At 27.7% G+C, this 21,894-nt stretch overlaps 2 protein-coding genes across 3 annotated transcripts in view; both read right to left on the bottom strand.

The window, feature by feature from the left end:
- LOC126897348 (52 kDa repressor of the inhibitor of the protein kinase-like) overlaps positions 1–21,894 on the bottom strand; it is a 51,294-nt gene that overhangs the window by 7,641 nt on the left and 21,759 nt on the right. The window lies entirely within an intron of this gene.
- On the bottom strand, positions 5,003–7,309 carry LOC126897342 (uncharacterized). The gene is made up of 2 exons (XM_050670875.1): positions 6,418–7,309; positions 5,003–5,303 (listed from the first exon to the last, which is right to left on the bottom strand). The coding sequence occupies exons 1-2, from the start codon at positions 7,259–7,261 to the stop codon at positions 5,098–5,100; spliced, it is 1,050 nt and encodes a 349-aa protein (XP_050526832.1). The 5' UTR covers positions 7,262–7,309; the 3' UTR covers positions 5,003–5,097.

Genomic DNA, 21,894 nt, shown 5'->3' with positions numbered 1-21,894 from the left:
GCGATTTTTAAATTTGTAATTTTTTGGAGGTTTTCCCCATTTACGGGGAACAAGGAAAATTTTGTTAATTTTTGAGGGTAATGTCTTCGACTAGATACAATTTGTGATCTTTTGACGTATCATTGAAAGAAATCGGTTCGGTGAGAGCTGAGAAAAAGTGGTAACAGCACAAAAAAAAAAAATAATCACATCTTAGTAAAACCAATACCTTCTCAGCTTCGCATCAAAGCTAAAAAACAATTATTTATTTCAAATCTATTCAGCAATTTTCCTCTTATTATAAATTCTCAATTTCAAATTATTGTTCCGATCAATTAAAAATTTAACTATTTTTAGTTATTCGCATCGAAGCTAAATTAATGAATATAAATATAAAATTATAACACGAAAAATTGTGAGTTTTACACCAAAATAACATTTTTCATTTAATTTCAGGGAGTAGTAGTGTATAAATGTTTTTTTTTTAGAACAGCGTGATCGGAGTTTTAGCATAATTTTCATAATAGTTTTCCTTTACGTCATTGTTTCTAAACATCATTAATTCATTAGTGCTATATTAGTTCAGTTATATACTAGTGCATCTATATGACATTAGTTTACTTTTACATCACTACATCATCTGTTTTAGTAAATTTTTTTGTTACACGATTGGAAGCGATACTTCATATATTGAAGTGGTGTCATATAATATTTTAACCTGTTTATACCTGTTAGAAAGAGATTAATTTTTAATCGCCATTATGGGTCACGTTTCGAGAGCTGTTTTACTTGATCCTATGATTTGATTTTATCAGGCACCATATTGTTTTTTTTTATGAATGCAGGTGTATAATATACTGAACACCCTGTATATAAATACATATAAATTCATTCGCCATGCTTCGTAAAACTCAGGGCTATTAGCGATATATAATTTCATAAAATACAATTTTTGCAGTGCGGTTATATTTAATATTTATTAAATTAAACTAAGTGTTGGTATATTGTCGTTAACCTAAAATTTGTAGAATTATTAAATTTTAAAAATATTTGTTCATTCTTGTTTTAGCTTCGATGCGAAGCTGAGAAGGTATTGGTTTTACTATGATGTGTTTTTTTTTTTTTTTGTCTGTTATCACTTTTTCTCAGCTCTCACCGAACGGATTTCTTTCAACGATACGTCAAAAGATCAGAAATCGTATCTAGTCAAAGACATTACCCTTAAAAATTGAAAAAATTTCCCTCGTTCCCCATAAATGGGGGAAACCTCCAAAAAAATTACAAATTTAAAAATCGCTAATTTTAGAAATTTTTTCAATTTTTTTTACTTAAAAGTGCCATAACTTATTCAAAAATGAATATATCAATATAATTATTTTTTATATAGATGCATAATATTATTACCTTTCATTTAGTATATTTTTTTTATAAATTTAACCCTTAACCTGCCNTTAGTATATTTTTTTTATAAATTTAACTCTTAACCTGCCCACAGGGGGGGATTTAAAATAACAACTTTTTCACAAAAAATTAACTTTTTCAACATAACTTTTGAAAATGTTCCGGAAGGCCTGACACTTTTATATATATCTTAAATTAAAGCTTATGTAATATACTTTAATTTGAAAAAAAAAATTTGACCTCTAGACTTGTCTTCATGGTGAAAATGTGTATCGAATACTATTTTTGTGTGAAAATTCTCGATTTTATAATTTACATTTTTTACTTTTAAGTGCTATAACTTTTTGAAAAATATATGGATTAATACAATTATTTATGAGAAATAATATTTTATAATAATCTCTTTAATTCATTCAAGATCAAACATTCAGGATATTAATAAGGAACTAGCAAATCATGTAGCTTTTGGAATAATACACCAATTTTTTAAAATTAAATACTATCTAAAGATTTGCATCGAAGCGTTTTTTCTTGATAGTGATTTTAATCACTGTCAGATATCATTATACTTGATCCAACTATGCCAGGTCACCACTGTGCCGCGACCCCCCTGTGCTGGGTTTTTTTTTTATTTTTATTAGCAAAAATTATTTTTCATTACAACATAGCTTATATTTTCAAAATATGTTGTCATTATTTTAATAATGTTAAAAACTTATATAATCTGTAACGTGACAAAATGTGAACCTTTATATCTATTATTATTTCTTATGGTATAGATAAATTTAATGTTTCGCTCTCTCAATGGGCTCGCGTACGTTATATCCCGTCGTGTAATCAAAAAACAGAACTATTGCTGTCATGATGAACGCTATACATACAATATACTTGATCAAGTTAATAATCCTTCCGTATATGGTACATAAAGTGGTTTCTCACTACCCGTTTTTGAATGAGCGTTTTTAAAACGCGCGTTTAAGACGTTACGCTGCTTTGCTTACACATTAAGCTATTATAATGATGCGTTTGCGACGCGTGGGAAAAATATAGTAAAACATTGCAGAGACGTTTCTAACTTTTTTCATTTGACTAGTCAGTCATCATATTTGTTATTTTTTAAGTGAATGATTTAAAAAAATTTGACTTGATTTTGCAAGAAGCGGTTTATTTGGTGTACACTTTAAATAAAAACCACCAAGCTCGGAAAAAAGTGAAAAATATAAGCATCGTTGGTGGGTACATCCTATTAATTTAAAATGGTCAAAAGAGAAACAATTTCTAAAATGTTTTTAACATTACGGCATTACCCCGAAGGTTTTTTTAAATATTTCCGCATATCTATCAAGTTTATCCAATAAAAATAAAAAACAAGAAACCAAGAAAATAAAGGTATCAGAGAAACAATTTATAATAACTTTTCACTAAAAGAAGTTGACGACTTGAGGTGAGAAATCGAAAGATAGGCCGGTGTTCAAAATAGACGGACGACGGATCGCTTTTGGTATCACGAAGATGACTGACTAACGCATTAATGCAGCGGATATTCAACGCTAGGCATTTATTGGACTTTACACCACGACTATAACGTGTGTGTATAACGGTCCGGTTTACAATGGAGCGGAGGCTGAGAAAGAGCTGACATGACCGCGGGGTGTCAAACGGGTGATAACACCGTGGCCGCGTCAAAGACAACAATAATATGTTGCCCTTATTAAGTTCTATTGTATATATTAACGCGAATCCAATAGGTCCAGTTGGCACGAATCCACTAAATCACTTTGCACCACACAATATATATATTTATTTATTTATCGATATGTAGCAAACTTAATACCGCAATAGGCACACGAAAATATATATATATATATACATACGTATACGTCTCTAACGAGAGGTGGAAAAAAAAAGAAACGAAAGTCCAACAATAGGAAAAGATATACGCAACAACTATTCAAAGCTAACGTCGGAAACGGAACAGAAAGCATTATCAGTCATCCATATTCGGCGGCGGTCTTGTCACGGTGTCATACAGATAATAACAATTAATAAAAAAAAAATTGTTGAATTTATTGAACTTTAAATGTAAAATACCAAATATTATTTATATAATATTTTATTATTATTTTTCAAAAGGAAATTTAGTAATTGTTATCACTGTTTTCGTATGTTATTTGAATACATATATTTAAGTGAAAGGATTATATCCATGTACTAATTGTATGATGTACAAACATGTGTATCAAATTAAAAATTAAGTTTTTATAAATGGCAACCACGATGCCATTTATATAAACTATTTGCACGTAAAGATAAGTCATCGAGAAAATTTTTTTTAAACTTGATAAACTACATCTATCATACCTGTAAGCATTATAATTAATAAGACCAAGTTCACCACTCAATATAGAGTCAGTTAACCAGGTTTTAGTTAAAACCACAAATAAACAATTTAAGGAAGATACATTACAATTAAAATTATTCAGTTTACTTCGTAGACCACGGCAATTTTTATAGAATCCGTCAACAAAAAACTTATAAGATGAGTTATCTTAGAGTGGCGATAATTTGGATGCCGATACGTTATCCATTTTTTTGAACTAGATGAACTAACTACAGGCTTACTGTTATTATACACAATTTTCAAATCTTGTTTTCCATTAGAAGTTCTTCATGACATGCACGCAACAGTTGGGCATTGTAAAGGGTTTTTATCACGTATAATACGAAAATAACTCCAGCACGTTTATTTGAACTATATTCCATTATAAGTTGAACAGCTAAATTTTTCGTCTCAAAATATTATACTTATAAATCAAAGAATTACTAATCAGACTATAATGAAGGAAATAGGAGTTAATGTCACTTTTAAAATAGTTCAATAATTTCCTCTAAAAATTAAACACTATAGATTTGCATTGAAGTTGTTGTACGTAGGTAGTGCCCCAATGTAGACCCAAAAGTTTTACACAAATTTATTAATGTTTTTATATATATATTGACGACGAGTTCGTCGTTCAAGTTCTTCTCGAGTTTTCCCGTTGGATAAACTGATCAGCCCCAATCGCTCCAATTAGTGAACTACTAAAGAAGTAGAGTTTAGACCCGTCAGCATGGTCTAGGTCAAAAGTAGCAGACTGAAGGGTGGCTCCTTGTCGGACACCAGCACAACTACCTTTTACTATACCCACTAAAGGACGGTTAAGCCCAAAAACTAGCTAGCACGCACACTAATTATTAAGATTGACTAAAGGACCAGTAGTCCAACCTCGACTCTTGCCGCACACACACAATTTTTAATATCACGATGGATATAAAGTATTTACACTCAAGTACAGATTTTTAAATAATTATTTTATTTATATGAAATAAAAACACAAAATCAAATATAATATAATTCAATACTTCCTCAGCTATTTACTACAAAGTGTTTCTTATGATAGTTATTATAATCACTGTCAGATATCATCTATACTTGCCACACAATACCACGTCCTCACTGTCCTGGTTTATAAAATATATTTATACCGTGACCCCACTATGCTATCGTTTTTTTAAAATTCTAATTACAACGCTTAATGTTTAGATAACTTAGTTTATTAGAGCTAAAAATAACATTGAATTTTATAATAACACACACACACATATATATATATATGTATAATTGATTAATAAAATAATATCAACAAAATTACAACCACTTACATAATATTATGAATATTATATAAATAGAATGTAATCGATCATATATTTTGGCATTGAAATATTAAGTTCTGATAAGTCTTCATTATTTTGGATATCTGTTTGTTTTTCGTTATCGACAGTATCTTGATTTACCGTATTAATTCTAGATGTTTCATCATTAATAGATTCAGTAGTCTCCATGTTATATATTTCATTGTATATATTCGGGCTGCATAACCGATCTATAAAATAATATTTGATAATAATTTGCACGACTCAATATAAAAAAATAAATAAATAAAGACATCATTGTAAAATTAATAACTTTTCAGTTTCGCAACGACGCTAAAAATATTCTACTCAACTATGATTATAACACAGGTTAATAGACATTTGCTTTAAATCTATGGAATTTTGTTACTTATTTAACATTTTGGCTTTAGAATAGTTTAGGCAGACTTAGCCCAAAATGATAAAGATAGAGGCTATGGAGATGACGACTTCAGTACTGTATTAAATAGTTAATAACCAATATTACTAAATATTAATTTATCTTTAAAAAAATAAAACTGATGTTACTTATTAAGGTTTTTAGTTATATATTTTAACTTTCAACTTTATATCTCGTAAGTTAGCAGCTTTGGAAAAAACTTTTATAAAATGACTGCATATACAAAAATACCATAATGTATTTAATATTAAAAAATATCTTTAGAATATTAATTTTAAGCTAAAAATAATTTAATATAAAAAATATTTAACTCATAAATTATTAATATGACGATGATAATCATTGTGCTTAAAATACGCGATTTTTAAATAATTTTTATGGCTTTAAATAGTTTTATATAAATTTATAGTTATGATAAAATTAAAAATACATATTTTGCACATTTCTATTTCGACTATATAATTAACAAGACTAGTTTTAAAAAGTGTACTAGATGAAAATATGTACATTAAGGGATTAGAATTCGCGACCCGAGGTGTCGTAGATATACCTTACTATTAGAGCACCGTTAATTTATGATTCACAACCCGATACATATTCAAAATAATAACGAAAATTGTGAATAAAAAAATAGTAACTTATTAACGTTAATGTAGATTTATATTTTTTATGTTTATGTATAATGAAAATTAATCAATATAATAATTGTAATTTAAAAATATATAAGAAATGCTTGACAAAATTATAGCTTTTTATATAGTCATTAATTTTTTTAGTTAAAAATAAAAATATATAACAATTTTTGTATTTTTGGCAATGTAATTTTAATCATAACTACCTAGAAATATTTGAGTTTAACTTTAAAAGCTATTATCCAAATAATATTTTAAAAAATTTTAACTTACTTAACATAGTTAAATAGGGTTTGAAAATTTCATAACTGCTCTTTAAAAAATAAAAGGAAGATATGTTTCGTGTTTTATTCACTGCATGAAGAGATTCTTTGTATTTGTCCAGTTCGATTAAGTATGTTGACATTTCATTAACACGTTGGGAAAATATGTTATAGAGTTGAACAATATTATTAAAATGAGTAATTTTATAATCCATTATTATACCACAATAACTATTTAATTTATTATTAGAAAAAAAGGTATTGGTAGATAACATTATGTAGTCTAATGTATGATAAGACTGAGATATATCTTTACCAACAATATTACGAATATCATTACAAATATTATTTAAATAAGTTTTCGGTAGTTTTTGAATTATAAATTGTTTATTGAAATATTCAATTTGTTTAATTATTGCTGTACCAATTTCTGTGAGGCTAATACGGATTTGATCTAGATTATTTTTATTTTTATTATACCATGAAGATTTGTAAAAATCATCAAATGTTTTTAAAAATGATATATACATACGGACAACTAATAAAATAGGCCGAATAGTTGAAGCCAGCACTAGCTGTTGATATCCTTGTAATTGTTTTGTATTAAAATTGTATTTCATGTAACGAAACACGTCAAAAAGTGTCAAATAAGAATCATCGGGACACTTATATTGAAGTTGTGCAAATTTAAAATAGTCTATAACATTAACGACGCGACAATCTTTTACTTCTGGTATTTTTCTATATTGTGCACAAGACAAGAGATTTCGTTCATCAAATTTTTGCTGCCCCATCATTATATCGTAGTATAACAATTTTTTGGGATGGAAGTCCCATCGAGAATCATTTTTCATTGCTAATTCCAATATTCTAAATACTTCACTGTGTTTTAATTTTACTCTGTCTTCNAAATACTTCACTGTGTTTTAATTTTAATCTGTCATCTTTGAGTTGCAAATCAGTAATAGAAAACCTGTTTTTTAGTTTTTCTACAATATCAGGGAGAAATTTAATTCTATAATCTTTTTCCTTATTGAAATCTGGGCAATTCGTAAATATTTCCTCAAAAGATACATCAGAACATGTATTGTACAAAAAATTTTCCAAACGTTTTACTATAGCTTTATGTATCATCAAAAATCCTTTTAGTAAATTTAATATTCTATTCGAATCATCAAATTTACCATATTTATTTTTAAAGTTCATCTCTACAGATCCTGAAACGTTATTCAAGTATAAATTTACATTCATTAGAGATGATGTATAATTTGCCAGATTTTCTGATCTTAAAGCTTCTAACATCGCAATTACAATTTCACCATGAGATTGTATTGCTCGTCCATATATTTGTAAATCACTAATCAAAATATTTGTTTTTTCCTCTTCTAATTTTAGCAAGTATTTTTCATTATGTTTAAAATAATTCAAAATGTACTTGGAGAAATTACAATTTAATTCCATGTATTCTAATGCTGTAGAATAATTAAACCAAAGAACAAAAATATAAAATATTTTACATACAACCATTTTAATAAGATACACAAAAAACCAATATATGCTTGGAAAATTACACCTTTAGTATATATGATTGCAAGCATTCGTATTTATGGCAATATTTTTAAAACTTGAATTTGGAATATGCCATAAATATTAATTTAGCAAACACATTTGTATAAATAAATAAATCCACCTAACACCGTTTCAATATCAGAACTTTAATTGACGCCGTAAGACTTAAATTAGACGTAAATAATTAAAAATAAAAAATGAAATAAAAATTATAACAAAAATTTCTGATTTTTACAGGAAAATAATATTATTCGTTATACTTCAGGAGATGATTACATATAGAAGAAAAGTTGTCGTTTTTTTTTTATGTGTTATGTTGATAGGTTAGCTTTTGATACATAAATTTTCATTTTAAAAACATGTTATTTTCGTGTTAAAATATTTTATATTATTATTTCATTTATTATATTTTATATCTTAGAATCAATTTAACTTTTTATATGTGTTCATGCATTAATGTACAAAATGTATATGTAAATAATCTTTGTTATCGTAAAATTCTCTCGCGTCTCTCATTGTAAAATTTTCCCTTTCCTTCTCGTGTATTTGTCATCTCTTATTGTAAATAGTTAATTTTAAGTGTTTGTGTTTTTCTGTTTATCGTTTTATCGACAACTATTGCTTTTATAATTATTATGTGTATGATAAATTGTTTTGTCATTACTATACTTTTCTTTCGTTGATATTCGGCAACTGAAGCCAGCTGGTTCTTTTTTTTTGATTGTGCAAAATAAATTTACTTTTATTTGTAAATGCAATTTAATTATTGTAATAATATTACTTTTTTTAATCAAAACCAAAAGTATTACATTCTTATTAATGAACAGAAAAGTGTTGATCTTTTCGCGAAATAATCGCCTTCATCCGATAGGTAATTATCCACATTAATGTATAAAATTAATAGTTATTTGTCAAATTAATTAAACGTAAGTTTAAAGTATAAACAATATGAATATATTGATTTTTTTTATAAGTACCTTATACATATTTCTTTTATTTCATCCATTTTTATTTATATACATATTTGTTCAATTGTTGTTAAAATAAATTATTATAGTCTTATTGATTTTTGGCAATTATTATTTTTGAAAAATACTCATTATCTTATTTTAGACAAAATTTAATCTAAAATAACCTAAATAGACCATAAGTCACAATATTTAATTGTAATTTTTCAACTTTAAATTTTTTTAATTATGGCATTAAATAAAGTATTCAACTGGTTATTAACAAAAAATCAATTTTTAGATATTTGGATGAGCACCCATTCAAATCCAACTATTAATAAAGCATGGCAAGACAAATGGTCAAATTTTTCTTTAGCTAACTGGCATAAATCTATAGTTCCAACTATCCCTAAACGTCTTTGGTTTTACAACCTCCCTCTGTCCCGTTTCCATATTACCTCTTTTTCCCGTCTTAGATTTGGTCATAATCGGTTACCTAGTCATGCCTTTAACAGGTCACTAAACCATTTCCCCTTCTGCCCTAAACAAAATGATGAAGTCCCCTGTAACTTTCCTCATTTACTATTTGATTGCCCAGCTTTACAACATAACCGTTTACTCTTGTTCAATTTCCTGTTCTCCCTTAATATTTCACCCATTAATAGTTTTAATATCCTTAATACAAAATCCTCCTCAATAATTATACATATAATTTCCTTCGTTCATTCAGCTGGCTTCGTTATATAATATTTTTCTGTATGTTAATTTAATATCCTAGGTCTACTTTGTTTTGTTCTTTCTTTTTTAGTATTTTGAGTATGTTTAATTTATTAATTTAACGATATATTTAATTGTGTTTAATAACAATATTTTTTTTTCTTTTGTATAGTCTTAGTTTTTATTGTATATTCTTAGTTTCTATTGTATAGTTTTATTTTAATCGTTTAGCTATAATAATACTTCTGTATTGAAAGCTAATAACAGAAAAAAAAAAAATCATCATTCCATATACTTAGAACTTGTATCAACTTCAGATTTTCAAATGGTAATTCCATATTATTTTTATATATTTTTGTTCATAATAAAAAAACATGTTTAGCAAAAAAAAAAAAATTATGAATTTGAAATAAGATACGCTACTTTAAAATTTACGATATTTGATGAAATAATTCAGTAGTTTTTCCTACACGGTTAAATTATTATTTTATGTAGAAATAAGAGTTCACGGTTTACTATATCAACGTATTTAGCCAGAATAGCTTCGTAGAATTCTGGGTTATTAGTGATGTATAATTTCATAAAATACAATTTTTACNAAATTATTATTTTATGAAGCAATAAGAGTTAACGGTTTACTAAATCAACGCACTTAGTCAGAATAGCGCTTATCGATTTACGACCTGTAACGTTTGAGTTAGTTATAATTTTTTCTTAATAAACCCTAAACTCTCTAAAGTTTAGGGTTTATAGCTTACATTTAGGGCCGCAGAGCACTTAATATTAAATAAAATAAAATATTTTTTTTTTACAAAATATATATATATTTTTTTTTATTAAACTTTAACAGTTATAAAAATGAATGTTGAAGGAAGAAGAGGAATGTTAAAGGAAGACCAAAACAGAGATGAAAAGATGTTATTGAATGCGATTTATGGACAGCTGAAGGGAACGTAGAGGATATGGGAAATCGTGTCAAGTGAAAGTAAAGGATAAAGATGGTCGACTCTAAGTAGTTGGCATTAAGGCGAGGAAGAAGAAGAAGAAGATTTTTTTATCAAACTAAATCTAATTGTGAAAAAAAAAATAAAGTTGCCAAACCATTTATTCATAATTAACAACAAATTATTTTCTAAAACGTTTTGTGTCAAACCCTTCAATTTTTCTACACGTTTACCATTAATGTAATAACTACTTTATAATTTATTATAAATTCTCCGAAAAAATTACGATACTAAATTATTAAATATCAATCTCATACTAATATAATTGCTATAATAAATATTTATTCATATATTATACTTCTAAATGAAAAAACTATTAATCAGAAATAATAAAAGAAATAGAAATTAATTTTACTTTTGTTATAATCCATCAAATTCTTAACTATCTTCAGATTTGCATCCAATCGCTTCTTATAATAGTGATTTTAATCACTGTCAGTTATCATTCTTACTTGTCTCAACTATGCTACGTCCACATTGTGACACAACCTCACTCTACTACCATTTTTTTAATTAAAACTTTAAATAAAGTATATAATTGATAATTATCAGTTGATTATAATTTAAAAAAAACAATATTCGTAAACTAACTAGTAATAAATTTAATAATTCATTTATCATTGTGATTTCTAAGTTTTATTTTAAATTTAAGCTTAATAAATTATCAACATACTTTTTGGTAAAATATGATTTTGTAACAAATTATAGAAAACCTTTTGTAACTCCTACGTTTTTTACCCTGATACAAATGGTATCATAAAAATCCTCTATTATATTAATGTAACTTTTCGGGGCTCCTTTTCTCTTCAATGCCCACTTTAAAACCTCTTTCGGAACTGTATCATACGCTTTCTCCAAATATATAAATTCCATATAAAACTTTTTTTTTTTCTTAAAATTTTCTATTAGTTGCCTCACACAAAATAACGGCACTATTAATGGCTTACCAAGTATAAATCCAAACTGGTTTTTGCTGAGAGACTACTCAATTAATATAATATAAAATCTACTTAATTAATAGTATTATAAAAATTGATTACAATTGGACCTTTTTCTTCTTTTTCCTCGCCTTTATCCAAACTACTTAGGGTCGGGCACCCTTATCATAAACTTCCACTTGACACGATCACCAACATCATCTATGCTCCATCAGCCGTCCTCATATCGCATTTAATTGATTATAATCGGATAAATCCCACATATACCCCTAATCAGAAAATAATTGAGGTGATAAAAGTTGATGTTATTTTTGTAATAATACACCAATTTTTAAAATTAAACGCTAGAAATTTACATAGAACTGTTTTATATGATAGTGATTTTAATCACTGTCAGATATAATTTATATCTGTCCCAACTATGCCATGTTTATCGTGAGCCCGCTGTGCTTTCGTTTTTTTTAAATTCTAAGTACAACGATTAATATTTACACAACTTAGTTTATTGGAGCTAAAAGTAACATTGAATTTTATTATAACATAAAATTTCGTAAATATATATATAATTGATTAATAAAAATAAAAGCAACAAAATTACAATCACTTACATATGAATATTATATAAATAGAATGTAATCGATCATATATTTTGGCAGTGGAATATTAAGTTCTGATGAGTCTTCAATATTTTGGTTATCTGTTTGTTTTTCGTCATCTATATTATCAGGATTTACCGTGTTAATGCTAGTTTTTTCATCATTGATAGATTCAGTAGTCTCCATGTTATATATTTCATTGTATATATTTTGACTGCATAAGCGATCTAAAAAATAATTAAAGATAAATGTGATAATAATTTGCACAGAATTTCAAAATAAAAAAAGTTAGGAAGAAACCATTTGTATCCTATTTTTTGCTCGTTTCAAGTTGATTACAATAATAAAAATTTTTCCCTTTTTTTTTAAAGCATCTGTAAAATATTTACAATGAGTCTTTTTTTGTCAAGTCTTTTATAATAAAAAATGTTACTAGGTCACGAATCTAACTTCTTTTAAGTCTGCGTGTGGGGTTGTCGGCGAAGTAGTAGAGCACATTCGAATTATTAGGGGGTTTGAATTAAAATTAGTTTTGAGTAGAATCTATTGTAGTGTAGTTTGGTAAGTTTGTTTACGGTTTTAAATTGTAGGTAATAATTAATGAAGGAAAAGATGGAGTCTAGCGTTAACTGCTTATCAAAGTGATACCACGGATTTTATTTTATCCTAAGTAAACATTGTAGCATTATTGATTTTTATAGCTGGATATAATTCCAAATAGACAGCAAAAGTGACTTGACTTATTTTCGTTAATTTTTATCTTTCAATTTCTGAACCATAAATCTATACGGTTCACATGCTCTTGAAGGTGATAGAATGGATAGTTGATATTGATAATATGGCTGTATTGACAACAAAAGTTGCTATCAGGTATAAGGTCGCTGTCCTAAGGGACACTAGCTTCGATTGAGTAATAAGGTTAATTGGCACAACCTTTGATGGGAAGCAGATAAGGTATTAATTTTACTATGACGTGTTTTTTTTTGTGTTAGTTACCACTTTTTCTCGGATTTACCGAACCAATTTCATTTAACAATACGTCAAAAGATCAAAAATTGCTACAATGATTATAATGATTACATACGAGATTTTTAATACTTTTTATAGTTTTTCTAGTTAAATAATTTTATTATTTTACATTTTTTTAATTAATATTTTGAATAAAATTTATAATCTAAAATATTAGCCATATTTATTATTATATACCGAATTGTATAATAAAAATTAAATTTAGATTCTAAACTTTTTTATTTTGACTAGTCAAAATCTCTTTGGTCAATTGACATCCTACCCTAATCATTATTATTCATATAATTGTAGATAATATAATTATATTATAATTGTAAATAAAAGAAAAATACGATCACCGGGGATTACTGTCTGGTTAAAAAAAATTGTTCCAAAAAAATGTGTTACGGTACAGGATTAGAACCCACCTACCCGAGGCGTCGTAGAAACAAACCTTCTCTATGGAACTGGGCACTTATGATTCAGAACCCGATTCACTTTCATATAGGTCAATAACGGAATTTGTGGATAAGGGAAACACAGTACCATGTCAGCAATAATATAATATAATTCGTAAAATGTATATATTTTTCCATTATAATTGTGAATGTATCATAATTATATTTGCCAACCCCAAATATTTAGGATTAAGGCGAAGAAAAAGGAATAAGAATGTATCACAAAAGAAAAAATTAATAAACTTAATTAGTATTGTTATGTTTACGCATAATTAATATTAACCAATAAAATAATTGTAATTTAAAAACATATATTAAATCCCAGAAAGATTTATAGACTTTATATAAATTAATAAACTATTATAGTTAAAAAGAACAATATATAATACAATTCTGTACATTTTTGACATATGTAATATTAATCCTAACTATTAAAATATTGCTTAGAAAAATTTAAACTTACTTATAAAATCTGATTGGGGATTAAAAATGTCATTACTGTTATTTTTAAAGTATAAGGAATATATATCTCGTGTTTTATTCACTGTATTAAGCGATTCTTTGTATTTGTCCAATTCGATTAGGTATGTTGACATGCCACTAACAAGTTGAGAAAACTCGTTATATAGATTAACTATAGTATTAATATGTTTCATTTTATATTCCGTTATTTTACCATCATAAGTGTTTAATTTATTATTTAAAAAAAAGGTCTTCGTACGTGAAATTATTGTATTCAATATATCTCCATCCACAATTTTACGAATATCGTTACAAAGTCTATCTAAATAGATTATCTGTAGTGGTTGTAGGAGATTTGTATTTTTAAAATATTTAATTTGGTTAATTATTATTGTATCAATTTCTGTCATTTTATTACGGATTTCATCTAGATTATTTTTATTTTTATTTTTATTATACCATTTAGAATTGCAAAAATCATTTATCCTCTTTAAAAATGAAATTTCATGTAACGAAACACGTCAAAAAGTGTCAAATAAGAATCATCGGGACACTTATATTGAAGTTGTGCAAATTTAAAATAGTCTATAACATTAACGACGCGACAATCTTTTACTTCTGGTATTTTTCTATATTGTGCACAAGACAAGAGATTTCGTTCATCAAATTTTTGCTGCCCCATCATTATATCGTAGTATAACAATTTTTTGGGATGGAAGTCCCATCGAGAATCATTTTTCATTGCTAATTCCAATATTCTAAATACTTCACTGTGTTTTAATTTTACTCTGTCTTCTTTGAGTTGCAAATCAGTAATAGAAAACCTGTTTTTTAGTTTTTCTACAATATCAGGGAGAAATTTAATTCTATAATCTTTTTCCTTATTGAAATCTGGGCAATTCGTAAATATTTCCTCAAAAGATACATCAGAACATGTATTGTACAAAAAATTTTCCAAACGTTTTACTATAGCTTTATGTATCATCAAAAATCCTTTTAGTAAATTTAATATTCTATTCGAATCATCAAATTTACCATATTTATTTTTAAAGTTCATCTCTACAGATCCTGAAACGTTATTCAAGTATAAATTTATATTCATTAGAGATGATGTATAATTTGCTCGATCTTCTGATCTTAAAGCTTCTAACATCGCAATTACAATTTCACCATGAGATTGTATTGCTCGTCCATACATTTTTAAATCACGTCTCAAAATATTTGATTTGTTTTCTTCTAATTTTAGCAAGTATTTTTCAATTTGTTTAAAATAATTCAAAATGTACTTGGTAAAATTACAATTTACCTTCATATATTCTAATGCTGTGGAAAAATGTAACCCAAGAACAAAAATATAAAATATTTTATATACAATCATTTTAATAAGAAAATTTATAAAACCAATTATATGCTTAGAAAATTACACGTATGATTGCAAGCATTCGTATTTATGTCAATAAATGATATTAATTTAGCAAACACATTTATATAAATAAATAAGCTTTCGACTTATCGTTTCACTATTAAACCTTTACAATAAAAAAACAATGTAACAATATATCAGGATCGTATTTTTTAACTGATTATAATATGGAATCTTCTAAAATATTGAAAGACATTTTTAGATAAGTAAGAACTGAGAATTTTCTCGTGAAAGAATAAAGAATTAAAATAATTGTATGACAGTAATGATAATAAGTACATGATAGTAAAATTAATAGCTTCTCAGATTTGCATCAAAATAAAAATAAATAATGAATATTCCGTTAAACATCAAATAAAGTTTGTAAACAGATACATACAAACCTGTTTTCTTATATTGTTTTATTTCATTTAGGACTCTAGGTTTAACTCAACATATCTAAAAACTGTTATATCCAAACATTATTTTAGCCAAAATATTACATCTAAAAAACAAAAATCTATTAACCATTAACGCGTATTCCAAAACAGAAGGCTCACAGGTCAATGCGTAATCCAATACAAAATGGCGCACAGGTTAAGGCGCTGAGCGTGTACAAGATGTACTAACGAATAAATAACGACACTTATAACGCACAGCACAATTTATATGCTAATATTCGCTGTACTAGGCGCAGGCGAAAAATTACATTCGCGATACCGATGACGAAGAACGTGGAGAAACACAAAACGAAGTCGGGCAACCAAAAGAAAAAGTATAGTAAAACCCAGAGGATCACAGAAAGGTTCCACAAAAAAAACGACCAGTTGAGGTGTACGTCGAAAACGGAACAGGAAGCAATATCGGTAATCCATATTCGGCGGCGGCCTTATCTCAGTGTCAAGGGCGGGGAGACGACCGATGACAACCGATTGTCATATTAATAGCTGGACGGCTGATATCGAGAGAGACACGGGTGAGCGCCAGCCTAGAGCAAAAGGCGGTGCCGTGTCACCATCTATTTCCAAAAAAAATTCTAACCTATTATACTAAAAGTAATTTTAGTAAGTTTAATTTTTAAAAGACTGATGAATTAACAAATAATATTTATTGCCAATTTGGCAATAGTTCTAATTATTATAAAAACCCAATAGACCTGACCATCGTGGTCAGTCGACTCCAGTGCCTTGTGTCATTCATCAGTCTCAGTACTCGGTTGTCGCTGTCCGGCTTACTGTTTAAAGTAAAGTCTTTGTTTTTTCCTTTTTAAACCTATATACTCTCTTTCACAACATTTCAGAGTACTTGTGTCTTGCACTTCGTCTGCACCTTATACTCGGCTACCCCTTTCTCTCTTTGAAGTACTTGTGTCTTGCACTTCGTCTGCACCTCGTACTTGGTTATATTCCTTATCTGGTACGCCCAGTATTTGTGTCTTGCACTTCGTCTGCACCTCATACTTTGGGCTCCTTTTGTGTACACCTGGTATGTGTGTCTTGCACTTCGTCTGCACCTCATACCTAGGTGTTACCCTGATTCTCTTCCTATAACAACAGCCTTTCGACACCCACATCTAACCCGGATTGTCAGCCGAGCACGGTAACTGCTGTACGACAACACGCACGTGAATACCTAGACAGCAGGCACCATATCATCATATTCATCTTCGCATCACAATAACAATCACAATTACAATTACATTTACACGTGTTTCATTTTTTTTTTATTTTATTGTGTTACGACAATTGTATCATAGGTTTCTTTACAGTTAACAGCATGACCTATAGGGATAGACGGCTTCGCATTCCCATTGTGCAGAAGAACAGCTTTAAGACTTTCCTTCGACGAATCTCTAAAAAAGCGCCATTTATTTGAAATATATGGTTGTTTCATTTTGTCAAAAAGTCCCTTAACGTCATGACAATAACAGAACTCATTTTCTTTTGTGAAAAAATTAGCATACTCCTTACTTCTAAAGCGATAGATAGTAACTTTTGTGCTAGGATCAAGCAAATTCCACTGTTATAGCCTAAAAGCAAGTAATTCCGCTTTGGACTTGGACAACTGCAAATCTCTTATAAGATCGCTGAGCTCAGGCTGAGTTATCAAATGTGGACTATCATCATCACCGACAAACTTATCTGAGCATGATTGTTCACTATCACTATGCTCTTGAAATGTAATATTACTTGAAGATGAATCTGTGTGAGTGGGGTTACTTCCGGGTGGTGTAGGAATTGGTAAATCCTCTGAATGAAGAACTGGCTTAGTGACTGATGGCACCTCTGCATATTTTATTTTATTTTTATTTTTCAAATTAAACTCGAACATTTTTGTTAAACAAAAATAGCAATCGGTTAAATGGTTAGTTGGTTCTCTCCATATCATTGGTTTACCAAACTTCAGAGATCTTTTTTTACCTGAAAACCAGAAGCTGAGAACCAATCTACAGTTATTGCAAATTACATGAGGAACCCAATTTTTATCTTGATTCGATACTGCACATCCAAAATAATGTAGATACGCTTCTTGCAATGGTTTTGTTATAGAAAAACCTCGATTCAATTGAACAATTTTGACACAAACATAACAAAATCGGTTTGGATCTAGCTTACATATTCTCAACGACAATTTTATAGGAAATTACGACTTTTGAAACACAAGTTGTTAACAAAATGAAACGATAAACGTATGTGAAGAATTTCAGGTAGACAAAAACAAAGACCTTTCTTATCTCAAAATCGTGACGTGCTGCGGGAAAATTTTTTTTTTTTTTTAACTACCTACTGTAGCCTACATAAATAATATATGTCGCATTTCATGAACAAAAAAATATTTTTTTTGTAAACTAGTGTAATTGGTAATAAAGGGAGAGAAAATAGGAATAAGTAGTAATTAAGGTTGTGAGATGCAGTAATTTAAGGGTAATAATTAGTAATTCAGGATGTGAAATATAGTAGTTAAGGGAGAGAAAAATAGTATCTAAGGGTAATGAATAATTAAGGGTGAATAATAAAGAGGAATTAGGGGTTATACTAAAAGTTAGAGGGAATTGGTAATTAAGGGGGAATACTAAAAGAGTACTTAGGGGGAAATATGTAATTAAGGGGGTATACTAAAGAGAGAGTTGTTTTTTTGTATCTGTGAACGTCAATCTCAGCTCTCGTTGGACCGATTTTGATGAACATAACATCAAAAGATCACAAATCGCATCTAGTAAGACATTTCCTTCAAAAATTGAAAACGTTTCTCTCGTACCCTGTAATGGAGGAAATCCTCCAAAAAAGTACAAATGTAAAAATCGCTAATTTTTGACATTTTAAAATTTTTTTTTGCTTAAAACTGCATTAAAACTCTTAACCTGCCCACAAGGGGGTATTTAAAAAGACTTTATCAAAAAAAATTAACTTTTTCCACTAAACTTTTTAAAATTAATGTACTCTTTTATTTAAAAAAATTTCGGACTTTATTTTATCTTCACGGAGAAAATGGCTACCGAATGCTATTTTTGTGTGAAAATTTTCGATTTTGTATTTTACATTTTTAACTTTATTATGCAATAACTTTTTGAAAAAAGTATGGATCAATACAATTTTTTCTTGAAAAGTAGTATTTATATACAACTTTCATTCGACATACTGTTTTTTTAAATCGGATCATTTCCCGTTCAAATATAAAAAGTGCATGTAGAAAGTAGAACTTTTTCAACTTAACTTTTGAAAGTGTTCCGAAAAGTCTGACACTTTTATATATATCTTAAATTAAAGGTAATGTAATATACTTTATTATGGTAAAAAAAAATTTCGGACTTTATTTTATCTTCACGATGAAAATGTCTACCGAATGCTATTATTGTATGAAAGTTCTTGATTTTATTTTTTACATTTTTAACTTTATAATGCTATGACATATTGAAAAGTGTATGGATCAACATTATTTTTTTATGAGAAATAATATTTTTTAATAATCCCATTTTAATTCTACATACTTTATCTTAAATAGGATAATAATAAGGAACTAGCAGGTCATGTAGCTTTTGGAATAATCCACCAATTTTTTAAAATGTAACATTATCTAAAGATTTGCATCGAAGCGTTTTTTCTTGATAGTGATTTTAATCACTGTCAGATATTATTATACTTGATCCAACTATGCCACGTCACCACTGTGCCGCGACCCCCCTGTGTTGGGCTTATTATAATACTGTAATAATTAGTATACTTTATACGAAAACAATTTGTTTTTAACCAACCAATGGTAAAATTTTTAACTTGTAAGATTCATAGAATGGGATACTGTCTAAGGAGGAGTGGAGGGAGCCCCTCCTACAAGCTTTTCATGGGAAACAAATTATGGAAAATGATACAAGGGCCCAAAATTGTTCACCCCTCCAATAAATATTTTCTGGCTACGTGCCTGATCACCTCGACTAGAAAATACTCTGTTATACATCCATAGTGACCATATCATCTAGTAACGTCATCACTAAGTAATATTATCACATTTTGCCAGTTTATACAAGTTTAATAATGAATTTTTTAGTGGGCCAAGATCCCAATTAATTAAATTGTTTTCATTTTTAAATATTTCTATTGTCTCCCTTATATTAAGTTCTTTGTAATTATTTACGTTTTTAATTAGTTTTATGGATTTAATGAAGTGATTATATGTCAATAAATGTTCAGATACTGGAATTTTTATTTTTTTTAGCTTTTAAGTTAAATATTTTTTAGTTTTTTAAATTAATAAATTTTATTTAATTAATTTGCCACAATAAATCAATTATTATTATAAATTAGACAATTTTACTTTATTATTATATTAACTTCTATGTCCTTCACGCTTATATCAAATTAAATCATTATAATATTTAACCAAAAATATATTATCCTGATCACTAGTTTTTTATGAATTTGTAAAGTTTTCATTTAAATTTGCCAATATTTTTATTCCTATTAAATTATTAGCCATCCCTTAAATATTATATTTGTGAACTTTATTTAATTATATTCACATCATATCGTTTATTATAGTGATGTTAATCACTCATAGCAATGTTCATTATGCCGGTTCTAGACTGTTTTTTTTAGCTTCGATGCGAAGCTGAGAAGGTATTAATTTTACTATGATGTGTTCTTTTTTTTTTTTAAGTCTGTTGCCACTTTTTCTCAGCTCTCACTGGACCGATTTCTTTCAACAATACGTCAAAAGATCACAAATCTTATCTAGTTGAAGACATTACCCTTAAAAATTGAAAAAAATTCCCTTGTTCCCCGTAAATGGGGGAAACCTCCAAAAAAAATTATAAATTTAATAATCGGTAAATTTTGTCATTTTTTTCACTTTTAAATTAAAGTTAATGTAATATACATTAATTTGAAAAAAAAAAAATTTACCTCTGGACTTTTCTTCACGGCGAAAATGGCTACCGAATGCTATTTTCGTGTGAAAATTTTCGATTTTATAATTGACATTTTTTACTTTAAAGTGCTATAACTTTTTAAAAAATGTATATGTAATGTTTATGGATCCATACAATTTTTTCATGAGAAGTAGTATTTATATACATCTTTCATTGGATATACTTTTTTTTTAAATCAGACTATTTCCCTATATATGGGGGGGCTTCAAATATAAAAAATGCATATAGAAAGTAGAACTTTTTCAACTTAACTTTTGAAAATGTTCCGGAAGGTCTGACACTTTTATATATATCTTAAATTGAAGCTTATGTAATATACTTTAATTTGAAAAAAAAAATTTGACCTCTGGACTTGTCTTCGTGGTGAAAATGGCTACCGAATGCTATTTTTGTGTGAAAATTTTTGATTTTATAATTTACATTTTTTACTTTAAAGTGCTATAACTTTTTAAAAAATGTATGGATCAATACAATTTTTTCATGAGAAGTAGTATTTATATACATCTTTCATTGGATATACTTTTTTTTTAAATCAGACTATTTCCCTATATATGGGGGGGCTTCAAATATAAAAAATGCATATAGAAAGTAGAACTTTTTCAACTTAACTTTTGAAAATGTTCCGGAAGGTCTGACACTTTTATATATATCTTAAATTGAAGCTTATGTAATATCCTTTAATTTGAAAAAAAAAATTTGACCTCTGCGANNNAAAAAAAAAAATTTGACCTCTGGACTTGTCTTCGTGGTGAAAGTTGACATCAAAGTTAATAAAAAATTACGATTTTTGTAAAATAATTTTTTTTTATATTTTTAACTTAATAATGCTCTAACTTTTTCAAAAATGATTTATACAATATATACATATCAATATAATTCTTTTTTATATAGATGTTTGATGTCTTTACTTATCATTTGGTATATTTTTTTTGTAAATCTGACACTTAACCTGCCCACAGGGGGG

This window comes from Daktulosphaira vitifoliae, unplaced genomic scaffold (genome assembly GCF_025091365.1).
Source record: "Daktulosphaira vitifoliae isolate Bord-2020 unplaced genomic scaffold, ASM2509136v1 Scaffold_2, whole genome shotgun sequence".
Taxonomy (NCBI): domain Eukaryota; kingdom Metazoa; phylum Arthropoda; class Insecta; order Hemiptera; family Phylloxeridae; genus Daktulosphaira; species Daktulosphaira vitifoliae.
This window is presented reverse-complemented; position numbering and strand designations above follow the sequence as displayed.

What these genes read in the sequence shown, in the direction of transcription:
- LOC126897342 (XM_050670875.1), bottom strand. Translation starts at nt 7,261, where the DNA reads ATGAAAAATGATTCTCGATGGGACTTCCATCCCAAAAAATTGTTATAC. An exon ending in ACCCTATTTAACTATGTTAA is followed by an intron (nt 5,304 to 6,417) that starts GTAAGTTAAAAT and finishes ATTATTTTATAG; the next exon opens with ATCGGTTATGCAGCCCGAAT.